Raw genomic sequence first — 14,698 nt, forward strand, 5'->3', positions numbered from 1 at the left:
TCAGTGAAAAGGAGTGGCTGTGAGTGGCATACGCTTCGTTCAATCTTCTGTGGCCCTGGCCCCAGGCCTGCATTCCGGCCAATGGTGGTGCGGGGCGGAGCTCGGGCGGGGCAACGGTCACCCGATCTGTGGCGGCAGTGGTGGCCGAGGTAGTGGAGGCCGGAGCTGTGATGGCGGCGACTGTGGCGGCTTGGGTTCGGGAGGGTACGAGGTGGGCCCCGGCGTTCTGGCAAATGCGGTGGTTGCCACTGTTGATGGCGGCGGCTGTAGCGACGGAGCAGCAGGTGCCGCTGGTGCTGTGGTCGAGTGACCGGTGAGCGGGGTGGTGGGCTGGGGCGGGCCGCGCTGTGTGCGGTGGCAGCTAGGGTGCCCGACTCCTGTCTGTACTCTGCGAGAAGCTGCGAGGCCCAGAGCGGACCGACCCTTCCTCGGCGGCCCGTAGCGAGTCGGCCTCGTCAGACCTCCGGGACCCACGCATCAAGCTGGGAGCTGACGGGCTTTGGATCTCAAGCCATGCACCCCCACTTGACAGCACCTCTTCTGTCCACTGGCAGGGACTTGTGGGCTCCTGCGGCCGACACCCACGAGGGGCACATCACCAGCGACTTGCAGCTCTCTACTTATTTAGACCCCGCCCTGGAGCTGGGCCCCCGCAATGTGCTGCTGTTCCTGCAAGACAAGGTGCGCCTGCCCTAGCCCTCTCCCTAGATCATCAGGAGGCAGACAGGACCCCTCCCCCCAGGACAATGAAGCCCATTCCCCAAGGGAAGCTTCAGTGACCTTGTCCCAACTTCAGGAAGGTGTGGCTCCTTTCTTGGGAAGGCCTGTAGGAGAAGGTTCAGTGGGAATAGTGGGGGCCCAGAAATGGCATCAGCTTGATTGAGGGAAGCAAGTGGTCGTAGGCCACACGCCTACAGAGTACCAAGCATTTATCTGACCTACTCTATATGGTGGGGATTATCGACGCTCTTTATAGATGAGAAGACAGATGCCTAAGGAGGGGAAGTGACTGGTTCAAGGTCACACAGCTAATGGGTGGCAGAGTTGTGAATCTAATTATAATGATCATAATGGGGATTTAAAAAGATCACTTACTAAGTGCTTCATATGCACTCTGCTAAGCTGATGTCATTATCTTAGTTTTACTGCCAAGGAACAGAGAAGGAAAACTCTGACTCCAAAAAACCTCCGCTGCCTTGCGGCATACCTCTTCAGGGGAAAGGCTAAGGGAGTAAACCCCGACAGAAAATCCGGAGCCGGAGTCCCTAAGGCGGTTTGACGTTGTAGTCAACACCGGCAACTCCTGCGGCGCACCTGAAGCCAAGCTGTATTGACTCCGTCTTTCCCTTGGACCCTTCAGCTGCGAAGAGAGGGGGGGGTCTGCTGCATGGGCAACAGCAGACCCTCCATATCACCCTGCCCAGGCTCTGTAGCTTCAGCGTCATCGCAAGATGTCGATTCAACACGGGAGGAGACAGATACCGTGTCACTCCCGAGTCGGACTGCACAGCCATTCTCGGCGGTGCAGATAGACTCTTAAGAAGCTACACCATCGTCTCTCGAGACGGACGGCTGCCGACGAGTATTTAAAGAAAAAAGAACCAGGCTAAGGGGACAGAGTGACCAGCAACACTATTTAAGATAAAGGTGATTAGGCAGGGGATCACTGAGGAGATGATATTTGAGCAGAGACCTGAATAGAGGGAGAGACAGAGCCATGTGGCTATGGGGGAAGGGTGTTTCTGGCAGAGGAAACCGCAGGTGGGAAGACCCTAGACAAGTAGTGCTCTTCGTGAACCCATGGAAGAGCTGGGGTCACTGGGGTATAGAGAGTGAGAGGAAGGGATAGGAGATGGTTAGCCAGGTACCCAGGAGATGAGGAGGAAAAGGTTGGTTGCAATTGTAAATGTGGCAGGAAGACTTGGGGAGTTTCAAGCAGGGAGTGGTGTGAGGAGATAGTAGCGGTTTCTAGGCTTTCGGAAGGAGAGCCCAGGAGTCCAAACAAGGTCAGGATTCCTGCCCAGGAGGGAGAGGAAGCTGGGCAAGTGTGTATACTAAACAGAATGAGGTTAGGGAAGCTGATTAAAATCTCCTCTGTGCCTAACTGGGAAAAGCCAGAGGAAGCTGGGAGTTGGGGTGGAGGGGCAGGAGTTGAAGGACGTCTCCAGGTTGCAAAGGAAAAGGGATAAGCATTGAGGTTACTATAGTCAGCAGAGCTCAGAAGACTTAAGTACTTCTCCAGCATGTTCCAAGATCTTCATGTTTCTCAGCTTCCACCAAAACCAGGTGGGGAGGGGGACTTCTCACCCTCCTTTAAAAAAGGTCCCATCCAGACTGGACATAGGTGGCGATAGCTGTTGCAATTGGTATGCGAGTTCTCCTTTTTTTCTGACTTCCCTTTGGCAGGGGCGGGGTGTGCAGTAAATGCTTCTAACTGTCCCCTAGTCCCTCCGCCTAGCTTCTCTCTTCCCTACCCAGTTCCTGTTATCTGTAGGCAGGCAGCTGACTCTTATTCCTGAGGTTACCACAAGTCAGCTGCCCACAGATTTCCTCCCAACCCCATGACTACCTTCCATGATTTCTCACCCTCACTCTGCTAGGAGGGTGCTAAAGAAAAGAAAGAACCTTCCATTCCCACTCCTACCCCAAACTCGCCCTTGCTTGTTCTTTTGACCCAGCCAAATCTGACTCTAAATGAGATTTTACTGGCCCTGCAAATGCACAGGGAAAGTGTCTGCTCCCTACCCTGGCCCTGCCTCAACCTTCTGAGGCTGTCTTCCCTGCTTCCCTACTAGCTGAGCATTGAGGACTTCACGGCATACGGTGGTGTGTTTGGAAACAAGCAGGACAGCACTTTTTCTAACCTGGAGGTAAGAGTTCTCTAACAGTTGCGGATCATGGGGGCTGGTCAGCACCCCCTCCCCCAGCACAATAAGAACTGTCCCCTTAGGAACCAGAGATGGGTAGAAAGGCCTGAGTGTTAAGGGGCCAGGGGTGTGGGGCATTTTCTTTCTGATCCTGAATGAGACTCCTAAGTGGGTGTGGGTGTGGTTTGCCAGAAGAGGGCTGCCAGAGAGGTTTTGGGAGCTGGCTCAGGCCCACTAGGCCCTTGCTAACTCATCCCCCACCTATCCTCTGTCCCCAGAATGCCCTGGACTTGGCCCCTTCCTCTCTTGTGCTTCCTGCTGTTGACTGGTATGCAGTCAGCACTCTGACCACTTACCTACAGGAGAAGCTTGGGGCCAGCCCCTTGCATGTGGACCTGGCCACTCTTCGGGAGCTAAAGCTCAATGCTAGCCTTCCGGCTTTGCTGCTCATCCGCTTGCCCTACACAGCCAGGTATGGCCCAGCCTCCAGCCTCAAGGCTCTGGGCTCCAGTAGCACAACTCAGTCAACAACGATAGTCCTCCCATTCAGAACCTTGAAACCCTTCCAGAAAGTGCCCCGATCTCTTCTGAGGCCAGAAGAGATTGGAAGGGCCTCTGGCTGGGCTGTGACTTGAGTCGGTGCCCTGCACTGAACTAGGCCTGTCAGGCCTCCAGAGACAAGGTGGACATGGGCTCTGGTAGTAGGGAGCTAACTCACCTAGCCAGGACCCTTTCATGCAACAGGTAGCAGGGATATGAGTGGGACCATGAAGGTGGGGGCAAGGGATTCCAGGCAGGGCCACGAGGTGAGCAAAGATGTGGAGGGAGCAGTGAGCATGGCTCCTAGAGCTCCCAGCTAGAGTGTGCTAGGTGAGTGGGGCTAGTAGGGAAGGATGGTGGCATTAAGTGGGGGACAGGCTAGAGGGGCAGAGGGGATGTGGCCAGGGGTGGTGGAGAGCTCTTTGGATTGTGCGGGCTCTAATGTTCTGTCTTCCATAGCTCGGGTCTAATGGCACCAAGGGAAGTCCTTACAGGCAATGGTGAGTAGGGTGAGGAAGAGGACATGTTTTCATCCTTATCCAGTCTTCAGCCACAGAGCTGGTCCATAACTCCTCAGCCCCTCCTCTACTTCAGGGCGGCTCTCCTGCTTCTTGGAGCAACTGGAAGCTGATCAGGGAAATGCTGGTCCTCAGGCCTCACCCCTTTTCATTTGGACCCTGCTTGGCGGAGATTTCAGAATGTCTAGGGATCCTCCATGGGGGAGCCTTGGAGCCAGTTTTCACTCAGGCAGCATGAATCCTATGGTTTGGGCAACATTAAAAAAAACAGTTTTGAAAACTTTTGTTCTTTTTGCTATAAAGGACGGTCAGTCATTCCCTGTGGAAAGGTCATTGGAAACCTTCTATGGATGGGTTTGGAGTTTCTTATATTCTTGTCTTTTTGTATTCACTTTAGTTAGGGCTTGGCATTAGGGGGTTGACAACCAAGGCCACAGGTGTCCCGGGGGAGGCTAGGGGTGGGTAGGATGAGAAGCAGTTGCTGTTAGGGATCCTCAGTAGAAACTGAGAACACTAGTGAAGGTTGAGGGTAACTGACTCTTAAGGGTCTCAGTGTCTCACCACAGAGGACATGCCAAATGCTGGGGGTGGGAGGCTTCACAGTGGAGACATCTGGTGGTTCCCACTTCAATGAGGTGATCTCATGGAGCTCTATCAAGAGGGGTCACTGATGTGGTATGTGGAAGGGCACAACCTTGTCTCTGCTGGCTCCTGCTGTGTGAAGGTCAGATGGTTTCTAACAGGCTGTGGGAAGCATTGCTGTAAGTGTCCACCTGTGACCTGGTTCTTTGCTCTCCCCGTTGCCCCTCAGATGAGATCATTGGGCAGGTGCTGAGCATGCTGAAGTCTGAAGATGTCCCGTACACAGCGGCCCTCACAGCGGTCCGCCCTTCCTGGGTATGTGCCCTGCTGCAGGGGTTCTGGGAGGTGTGGGCAGAGGCCACATGGCAAGTGTGCCTGGAGGGGGTGTGGCTCCGAGTGGCCTCATGGTGGGTGGGGGAGACAGCTTCTCCCTGGGCCGATGTCTGGGGGGATGAATATGAACTGTAAAGTCCTGCTTACTCCTTCCAGGTGTAGCTTTCCATTTTGCCCTGTCAGTTAAGGGCTGGCATGCTCAGACAGAGTCTTAAGTGTTCCTAAGTTGGAGGGAGTAGGAATATCACAAAGGCTTAGGGGCTAGCCAGAGAAAGCTTCCTGGAGGAAGAGCCTCTGAGTATGACCAGTGGAACTCCAGATGGAGAGGGACACTGAAGGTAGACCATTTGGTTTGGGGCCTGCTCCCAGGGCTGTTGAGAGAAGGCTCATGGGCTGTTTCTGCAGGTGGCCCGTGATGTACCCATGGTGGCTGGAGGGCTAGGTCGCCAGCTACTGCAAAAACAGCCAGTGTCAGCTGTGATCCACCCCCCTGTGAGTTATAATGATACTGCCCCCCGGATCCTGTTCTGGGCCCAGAACTTCTCAGTGGCATATAGGGAACACTGGGAAGACCTGACCACCATGACATTTGGGGCCCAGCATCTCAACCTGACTGGCTCCTTCTGGAATGACTCTGTCGCCAGGTAAGGGCAAAATACCTGTCACTTCAGGTGGGTGTATGTGTTTACAATGGGGATGCTGGTGGTGTCATGGGGTAGAGCTATTGGAGGGCCCTCGAAGTAGGGTTTGCTAAGAGTTCTGTTTCCCCATGCCTTCTAGTCTTTGGCTGTTAATACTTCTCAGTCGTCACCTGGGAACCTGACGCCTTCTCCTTGAGCAACCTCAAGGAGATTGCACTATGGTGCATACCAGGCGTGAGCAAGTTCTGGGGTTTCCATACCCTCCCTATGTGGCGAGAGAGACCACCCTTACTCCCAAAGCCCAACCTGGGCACCTCAATGATCCCAAGGGGGAGCTGAAAGGAGGAGGGGCAGTGGGTTTAGGGGATCCAGAAGAAGGAGCCCTCAGGTGGAGGTGGGTGACCTGCGTACTGGTTCCTGACTTAGAATGTGATAGGGTTTCAGTTTTCCCATCTTTCAAGTGGGGGCATTGCCTCTTTAGGTGGCACGAGGACCCAGGGAGCTTAGGTAGGAGCAGACTTGAGCAACTTGATCTAAGATGCTCAAGGCCCTTTCAGAGCCTGAAAGCTTGCCTCTTACTCTGGTCCTGCAGGCTTGCGCTGACCTATGAACAACTTTTTGGTACGATGGTGACATTCAAGTGAGTGAAGGGCGGTTGAGGTGTGGGTGGACTGGTGTGGCTGTGGCTTCCTCAGCTACCTGACACCCCTGTGGCATCCCCCAGGTTCACTCTTGTGAACCGCTTCTACCCAGTATCGGCCCGGCACTGGTTTACCATGGAGCACCTCGAAATCCACAGCAATGGCTCTGTAGTCTACTTCAATGCCTCCCAGGTCACAGGGCCCAGCGTCTACTCCTTCCACTGCCAGTACGTCAGCAGTCTTAGCAATAAGGGCAGTCTCCTTGTGCCTGACACACAGCCCTCTCTCTGGGATATGACTCTTCAGAACTTCCAGGTAGGGAGCAGGGAGGAGCCCAGGATGGAGGCAACAGGATCCTGGTGGAGAGGGGAGGGAGAAGAGGCCTGAAGCTTTGGGCTTGGGCTTGGGCTCCCATCCAATGAGATTTGCACTATCCAATAACTTGAGAACCTCAGCCCTTACTGGGCCTCCCTCTGTATGGGACCATGTGGTCCTTTCTATCCTCCAGATCCAGGCCTTCAACGTGACAGGCGAGCAGTTCTCCTATGCCAGTGACTGTGCCAGCTTCTTCTCCCCGGGCATCTGGATGGGGCTGCTCACTTCCTTATTCATGCTTTTCATCTTCACCTACGGCCTGCACATGATCCTGAGCCTCAAGACCATGGACCGCTTTGATGACCACAAGGGCCCCACCATCACTTTGACTCAGACTGTGTGACCCTGTACCTACTGGGGAGTGAGGGTGTGGTGTTGTCCAGGTTGTCACTTTCTCACCTTGAGGCATGCTGGACTGAAAAACTTCCTTCTCTTCCTACCATAGCATGAGTCCCCAGCTCCCCTCAGCCTGCCTTGCTCCTCTTCAACCCTCTGAGGGACTTCCCTGGGGCTTCCCGCCCCCCATCTCTATCAACAGGTGTACATATTCTGCGTAGATAGTAGACAAATCTCCCAGGCTTGGTGATTGTGAGGGGAGGGGACATGAATTCTAGAACCCCTCCCTCCTCCCCCTTTCTCCTTATTTATTTTCATATCTCCAACCTCACCCTTTGCTGTTTATAGTGCTTTTGTGTATCCAGTGCTCCCTCCCTAAGCTTTATGGGGCTCCCTGCAACAGCCAGGAGCTGGAGGTTCCCTGAGTTGGGGAGTGGAAGTACTTTTTTTAACTGTCTGTCCTGCTTAGATGGTGGTGTATGTATGTGTATATTTTTTTGTTTTTTAGTGATGTGTTAACAACAAGCAGTATACTGGGGTTATTTCTGTGGTCTGAGAAGGAAGGGACCTCCATGGCAGATGGGCTGGGTATGCTCACTGGGTTTCTGGCCTGGGGTGCTCGGTGGGTTTCCTTCCTAATAAAATAAAGATGCGTCGCCATGCTTCGGCCTCTTGTCACTCATTTCTGAACTGGACACGAAGAATGCACTTGGCTGAGGGCTTCCAGAGAGGCGCCCAGGTGGAGCTGTAGCCAAGTCAGGCCGAGGGGTGGCCAGAAGGCCTGTAGGGGCCTACGGACTGCCTCAGGGAGCCAAGGGAGAGGCGGGCAGGTCTTTAACAAGCTGGAACCCTAAGTGGCTAGGGTAGGGAGGGGGGGCTGCAGGGCGCAGGCTGGAAGGGCCAGGGAGGTCAGTACCTGGGGATGACTGCCATGACAAAAGCAGACCTCAGGTCCCTTTGGGGCCTCCCCTGCTACCGCAGGGATGGGCGCCTGGCCCTGGGGCCGCGCCAAGCATCCCGAAGGGCGGGGCGGGCGCAGCGTTCCCCGCGCACGGATCCCTCGACCGCAGCACTGGCCTGACTGCCTCGCTCTTCCCGCAGCGCTCCACTCCCCTCAGGGATCTCTGCGAGCGAGGCTGCGCTGCTGCTGCTGCTGAGGTCTGGGCACTGGCAGCCCTCCCGGGAGGCGAGCCAGGGAGGCAGTGGCCTGCACCTTGCGCGGCTGGGAGTAGGGAGGGGACGGGACTCTTTGATACGGCGGAGGGGTCTGACGGTGGCGACGCGCCGCCATCTTTGGTCCAGTGCGGCGGCGGAGGCTGTGGTGAAGGAGGAGGAGGAGGAGCCGACGGCGCTGGCACCGAGACCTGACCATGGATGAGGAATACGATGTGATCGTGCTGGGCACCGGCCTCACCGTAAGTGGTCCTCGGGCGCCTGGAGCCCCGCATCACCCCATCCTCCCCGCCATGCTGCCGCCCCCGGCCCCTTCCTGTCAACTGCCATCCGTGGCGCTGCTGCTCCCAGCGCTCGGGACCCCCCAAAAAACAACCCCGTGCCCACCCCGTCACGACGTTGCCTCTATCCCCCACCGTAGCCCCTTCTCCAGGATATGGCCCCCTTTTTCCCTGCCCCCTCAACTTCCCGAGCCCCTTCCATCCTCCCCATCCCAGCCTGCACCCCCACTCGGCCCTACAATCCCCAGTGTCCACCCTCGACACCGGCCCCCACCCATCGCCCGCATCCCTGGCTAGTCCAGCATCCCCTCCCATCTTGTGCTAATCTTGGTGAGGATGAAATACAAGCACCTTGGGTTAAGGGGCCGCACCAGGGTGGACCCACTCCTGCCTCCCTAGCTTTTTATGGGGCCCGGGGACCCAGAGAATGTTCCAGAAGGAGCAGTAGTGGGGGCAGTGACCACATTCCCGGTACCCCACCCTGGTCTCCCATGGAGACTTAAGGCTGATTAGTGTCTGCAGCCTTTGTCCTTGGGCTAGTGATAGTGAATGGGGAGGGTGTTTATCTTTTTTCATTTCTCTCAAACCCCGTTGGACTGCCTTTCTAAGAGACTCCTTTCTCTCAATTTTGGCACAGAATCCCCTCCCCAGGCAGGAAGACTCAGGTTCAGGGGCAACTTGGAGGACCCAGCAGCCCAGGGTGGGGCCTGCGATTCCTGGACCGTCCTAAGCCTTTCTTCACATCCCTTCTAGGGGTCTTTCACTCTCCAGCTGTGGCTCATCGTGTCTTATCTGTCTTTTCGTGGAACTCTATGTAGATAGATGACTTTCTTGGTGTGGTAGTTGCTAGATGCTCTCCCTCTATGTCTCTGTTTTTTCTTTACCTCTTTGCCCTGCAAGGTTATAAAAGAGACTGGACAAATGAAGCCCTTTCCCCCAATTTTAGGTGAGGTGGCCAGTGGCAGGGAAAGGAGCTGTCCATTGATGCAGAGTGCTAGCTTTGCTGTCCTCTCCATTTTGGGGTGGGGAACAAGGTTTTCTGGTGGGAATGTGGGCAGGAGTGCCGCAAATGTCGCCCCTTCCCCAGGAATGCATCCTGTCAGGCATCATGTCTGTGAATGGGAAGAAGGTGCTGCACATGGACCGGAACCCCTACTATGGGGGTGAGAGCTCCTCCATCACACCGTTGGAGGAGGTGAGGCCACCTGCGCCCAGGCCCATCCCTTGTTAACCTCTCGCATAGGGTGCTGAAGCACTCCCTAAGTTCTCTGGGCAAGGGGGTGTGGGGGAGGGAGGGGTGGTCTTAGAGATACCTCTCTTTCTCTCCTTCCTGCTTCTAGCTGTATAAGCGTTTCCAGTTGCTGGAGGGGCCACCTGAGTCGATGGGCCGGGGCCGAGACTGGAATGTTGACCTGATCCCCAAATTCCTCATGGCCAATGGTGAGGGAGACAAAGGAAATATTGTGGGTTGTGATTGGGACAACCAGAGAAGGGTCAGGCTCCACAGAAGGTGCAGCCAGAACAGATGGAGCTTCTGGAGGGAGGCATACTGATAACTATTGCCATTCTCCCACCACCCTGTAGGGCAGCTGGTAAAGATGCTACTGTATACAGAAGTGACTCGCTACTTGGACTTCAAGGTGGTGGAGGGAAGTTTTGTCTACAAGGGGGGCAAGATCTACAAAGTGCCATCCACTGAGACTGAAGCCTTGGCTTCTAGTGAGTGTGGGTCCCCTGAGCCAGAGAATCATGGTGATGGGGGCAGCCATCCAGAGCAGGGTGCCTCTTGCCCAAAGTCATATTCCCCATGTAGTACCAGAAACCCCTTGCTCTGTCTTCCCTCTACTGACCCAGACTGTGCCTCACACTGGTTGCTATGAGGGAAGTCCATGTGCAGAGGGGATGTGGAGGGGGGACTCCGTGTTGAAAAACTTCAGCCTTTGACAGGGACTCCACCACCTGACCAGTGAAACATCCCCCAGTGTCAGAGCTGGGAGGGCCCTCTGAGCCTGTAGAAATGGGAAACTGAGGTTGAGAAGGGCAGAGGGATTAATCTAAGTGGTTAGCAGGAGAACTCAGCCGGGAGCTAGGGAACCTGCTTTCTTGGCTTGTCTAGTGGGAAGGAGAGATTCATGTCTGTGGTATGAAGGCTCTCCTCACATCACCTCTGCAGATCTGATGGGTATGTTTGAGAAACGGCGCTTCCGCAAGTTCCTAGTGTTTGTGGCAAACTTTGATGAGAATGACCCTAAGACCTTTGAGGGCGTCGACCCCCAGAGCACCAGCATGCGTGAAGTGTACCGGAAGTTTGATCTGGGCCAGGACGTCATTGACTTCACTGGCCACGCACTGGCGCTCTACCGCACTGATGAGTGAGGGGAAGCGGGCATGGCACACTGCATCTCCCCTGGCCTGTACCCTGCCTTCCCCTGGCCTGCACCCTGCCCTCCTCTCTCCTGTCTGCTGCTCCCTTGTCCCACCGTGCACATCTCTTGTACTGAGCCACACGCTCAAACCTGTCACCTTTTTCCGTTCCTTCCCTGTGTTTAACCCATAGGCTTCTTCAGGCCATTGAGGGTGGGGGAATGCTGGCCTGGTGCCCAGGTGGGGGTGAACTGGGGGTTCTGCTGTTGGAGCATCTTCTCCTGACCCTGTCCCCCCAGCTACTTGGACCAGCCCTGTCTTGAGACCATCAACCGCATCAAGTTGTACAGCGAGTCCCTGGCCCGGTATGGCAAGAGCCCGTATTTATACCCACTCTATGGCCTTGGCGAGCTGCCTCAGGGCTTTGCAAGGTGAGGGCATGACTTCTTTCAGTCGACAGTGCTGAGTAGGACCAAGGCCAAGAATGGGAATGACCCCTTTGAGCATTATCATAGCATTTCATATTCTGCTACATGCTCTTCATTTACTTTGCATCTTCCTTGGGTAACGGAGTGCTGCAGCAGCGTGTTGAAGTGCAGAGTTGAAGAGCCAGGCCACCACAGATGGGGCTCCTCTGCTCCTGGCCTGAGTCAGGCAGTGCTATGACTGGACTGAGGTACTTGGAACCTTGAGTCAAAGCTTCTTCAGAGTCCTTCGTTTGGTTCCCCAGACCCATTTCCATGAGGAGCTGTGCCCTCATGCCACCCTTAGGCTTGCCCTTTGCAGGATAGTCTGAGTGACAGATTTGGGAAAAACCATTGGGTTTCCTGAGCTCTGCCTGCCTGAGGCAGCCTTCTCTGCACCCCAGTGCTGGTGGGGGGAGGGTGCAGTGACACTGGTTCCTGTTTCTCCTGGGTGGGGTACTTTACCATCACTCTCCACCACAGATTGAGTGCCATTTATGGAGGGACATATATGCTGAACAAACCTGTGGATGACATCATCATGGAGAACGGCAAGGTGGTGGGTGTGAAGTCTGAGGGAGAGGTAAGCCTTCCCCACAGAGCAATTATGATGGTCTGGGTGTTCTTCTCCTTACAGGCTCTCTTGCCAGTGACCCTGGCTCTGCTGGGTTTGTTGCTACTCAGTTCTAAGGGCCTTGGGCTGGGCCCTGGAGCTCCAGAAGTCTATACATAGCCATTCCTGTTGGTGAGAGGTATCTCTCAAAGCCCATGTCCTATGTCAGTCAGTGGTCCAGGGAGTGTTCCTGATCATAGTGTCTCAGCAAAGGGGGTCACCCAGCCCTGCATGTGGGGGCAAACCTCTCTGAGATGCAGGATGAGGCAGAACGCTACAGGAGGGGCAGTGGTGACACCTCAGAGGAGCACCGTGCCTGCCGGAGCTGCCAGCCGTAACTGTGGGCCCATTCCCATGACTACCTAGGGGAGTGTTGGATAGGGACAAGGCCTTTTGGTTCTTTCACAGGTGGCCCGATGCAAGCAGCTGATCTGTGACCCCAGTTATGTTCCAGACCGTGTGCGGAAGGCTGGCCAGGTTATCCGCATCATCTGTATCCTTAGCCACCCCATCAAGAACACCAACGATGCCAACTCTTGCCAAATCATCATTCCCCAGAATCAGGTCAACAGGAAGTCAGGTAAGTCAAGCCCAGTGTGACTTCCTTCAGAGTATTTTCTTTTGGGTGACTCTGCCTCTCTTCATAAGTCTTGGGGCCCTAGGGGTTGGGTGGCTTGGATTCTTCCCCTTCATGAGGATGGAAGCTTAGATGCTGCCTGCTGTGTGGATCTGGAGAGGGGTAGGAAGTCCCAAATTTAGCCCACCACTGGGAGCCCTTTGTGTGCCCATGTTAATAGACTGCTTCCTGTGGGCAGATATCTACGTGTGCATGATCTCCTACGCACACAACGTGGCTGCTCAGGGCAAATATATCGCCATTGCCAGCACCACAGTGGAGACCACAGAGCCTGAAAAGGAGGTTGAGCCAGCCCTGGAGCTACTGGAGCCCATTGACCAGAAGTGAGGGGCTTGGGGGAGGAAGGGAGCCAAGGAGCTGGAGGACCGGGGGGTGGGGACCAGGGAAGGGCAAGGCTGGTTGTGAGGCTTGTCCCCCCTCTTCCATCTGCCCCTCAGGTTTGTGGCCATCAGTGACTTATATGAGCCCATCGATGATGGTTCTGAGAGCCAGGTAAGCAGCCTGTCCTGGCCCTGTCTCCTGGCTGCCTGCCCAGGGCCAGTGCCCAACTCACCCTGGGCCCTGGCTCTTGCTCTTTGCAGGTGTTCTGTTCCTGCTCCTATGATGCCACCACACACTTTGAGACAACATGCAATGACATCAAAGACATCTACAAGCGCATGGCAGGCTCCGCTTTTGACTTTGAGAACATGAAGCGCAAACAGAATGATGTCTTTGGAGAAGCTGACCAGTGATTGCTGACCCTCCCCCAGCCCCAGATGCCCTCTCTCCTGTTCTCCTCCAGGGCTAGGGAGATGGGTATAGCTGGGCACCCCTGATTCCAGCATTCTCTGCTTCCCCCCACCACATTCCTGTCACCCACCTCATTGATTCACTGACCAAATCTTTAATCTTAGTGATGGTTTGGGAGATGGGGGGGTTAGATGGGATTCTCTTTCTTGGCCCTTCCTTATCCTGGGAAAAGAGGGTTCCTTTTATTGTGTGTGTTTCTCCCCCTAGCCCTAATTCTTCTGCTCTGTTTGGGAAGAACGTGGAGGAAAAGCTGACTTCTGCCCCCACTGCTCTTACTCCCACTGTAGTGGCCTTTGGAGATGCCCCCTGCCTCCCCCCCACCAACTCTCTTGTGTGTTGGAGAGAAGGGGCGCTCCCAGCACAAAGTTTCATCCTTCATTCCCTCCTACCCTTGTTAATTTATTCTAATTTATTAACTTTTGCCCACCCTGTCTGAGAAGGGAGTACTGTGCCCCTCCACTGCAGTCTTTTGGTGCTGGGGGCTGTGGAGCAGCTCCCCTGGCTACCTGGGCAGACTGGGAGGGGAAAGGGCTTGGGTGTGGCCCCATTGGAGGTTTATCTTATTGTTTTTGTTTCTTTGTGTCTTTGTGTTTGTGTCATTTGGTATTTGCTGAGAGAGAAATGTGAGCAAAGCAGAAGGAGGTGGGAAAATGGATCCAGACCCCCAGTGTACCCCCCTCCACGCCTTTCCCTTAGTGGTGGGAAACCCTTATCTTGCAAAGTGAATGTGTGCCCTTCCCCAACCTCTAGTGTATTTCACAGGAAACAAAACCTCCCAATAAAACTGTGTGGAAACCTGAGCCTAGATGTTTAGCTTTATTTTCCAAAAGCTGGGCATTGGTGGGACCTTGGCTTCCTGGGATGTCATGCTGTCCCTATGGCTCCTGATGGCTATAAAAAGGTCACCTTTTTCATTAGGGAATTGAAATGAACTGAAAGGGCCGATACAGAGGAAACAGGTCATATTAACCTGCCCAGGGCCTCCCAGTGAGTTAATGCTGGCATCAGGACTGCAACCATTGGTGGGAGGGGTCAATGTGAAAGAAACTAGGAGAGGGGTCTGGCCTGGGGTGTGGGTTGAAGAGGAGGGAGCAGAATCCTTGCCTCCAAGTCAAGGAAGAGGAGACAGAGGGGACCCAGGTCCCTGCCTTGTGGTCTAGTGAAACGGGGAACTTGGGCCCAGTCTTGGGTGAAGGTAAAACTCTTGGGAGCAAGGGAAACAGGCTGCCTCAGGCAGCGCAGCAGCAGGGGGCAGTCTGGCCTTGGGCCAGGTCAACATGTGGAGGACCCGGATGCTCAGCCTTAGGATCAACAGGAGGAAGTAGGACTGGAGGACCTGGCCTTTGGCCTCGGGTTAACGTTGAAGAATTGACGGGGAACCAAGGGAGCGGGTGTATGTTGGAGAGGGTAGGATGCAGGACAGGAAGCAAAGCGGACCCTAAGCCGGCCTTCGGTGGTCTGTGGGGCTGCCAGCGGTCACGTGCTGGGGCGGTGGGGCGGGGCGCCCGCACGTTCCTCGGTGGCCGACGTCAGGGAGCGCG

General features: G+C 55.1%; 2 protein-coding genes across 2 annotated transcripts; both read left to right on the forward strand.

Moving 5' to 3' along the window:
- The first annotated feature begins 114 nt into the window (after positions 1–114).
- ATP6AP1 (ATPase H+ transporting accessory protein 1) lies at positions 115–7,495 on the forward strand. The gene is made up of 10 exons (XM_090264528.1): positions 115–313; positions 555–681; positions 2,796–2,870; positions 3,146–3,339; positions 3,867–3,907; positions 4,737–4,822; positions 5,246–5,484; positions 6,074–6,121; positions 6,206–6,437; positions 6,631–7,495. The coding sequence occupies exons 1-10, from the start codon at positions 171–173 to the stop codon at positions 6,838–6,840; spliced, it is 1,395 nt and encodes a 464-aa protein (XP_090120654.1). The 5' UTR covers positions 115–170; the 3' UTR covers positions 6,841–7,495.
- A 589-nt stretch (positions 7,496–8,084) lies between these two features.
- GDI1 (GDP dissociation inhibitor 1) lies at positions 8,085–13,957 on the forward strand. Its single transcript, XM_090264669.1, has 11 exons — positions 8,085–8,248; positions 9,375–9,482; positions 9,628–9,727; positions 9,872–10,006; positions 10,461–10,659; positions 10,951–11,082; positions 11,599–11,698; positions 12,137–12,308; positions 12,544–12,688; positions 12,803–12,857; positions 12,947–13,957. The coding sequence occupies exons 1-11, from the start codon at positions 8,204–8,206 to the stop codon at positions 13,097–13,099; spliced, it is 1,344 nt and encodes a 447-aa protein (XP_090120795.1). The 5' UTR covers positions 8,085–8,203; the 3' UTR covers positions 13,100–13,957.
- The last annotated feature ends 741 nt before the right edge of the window (positions 13,958–14,698 follow it).

Source organism: Furipterus horrens, unplaced genomic scaffold, assembly GCF_987537825.1.
Source record: "Furipterus horrens unplaced genomic scaffold, mFurHor1.1.pri manual_scaffold_17, whole genome shotgun sequence".
In the NCBI taxonomy this organism is placed as follows: Eukaryota; Metazoa; Chordata; class Mammalia; order Chiroptera; family Furipteridae; genus Furipterus; species Furipterus horrens.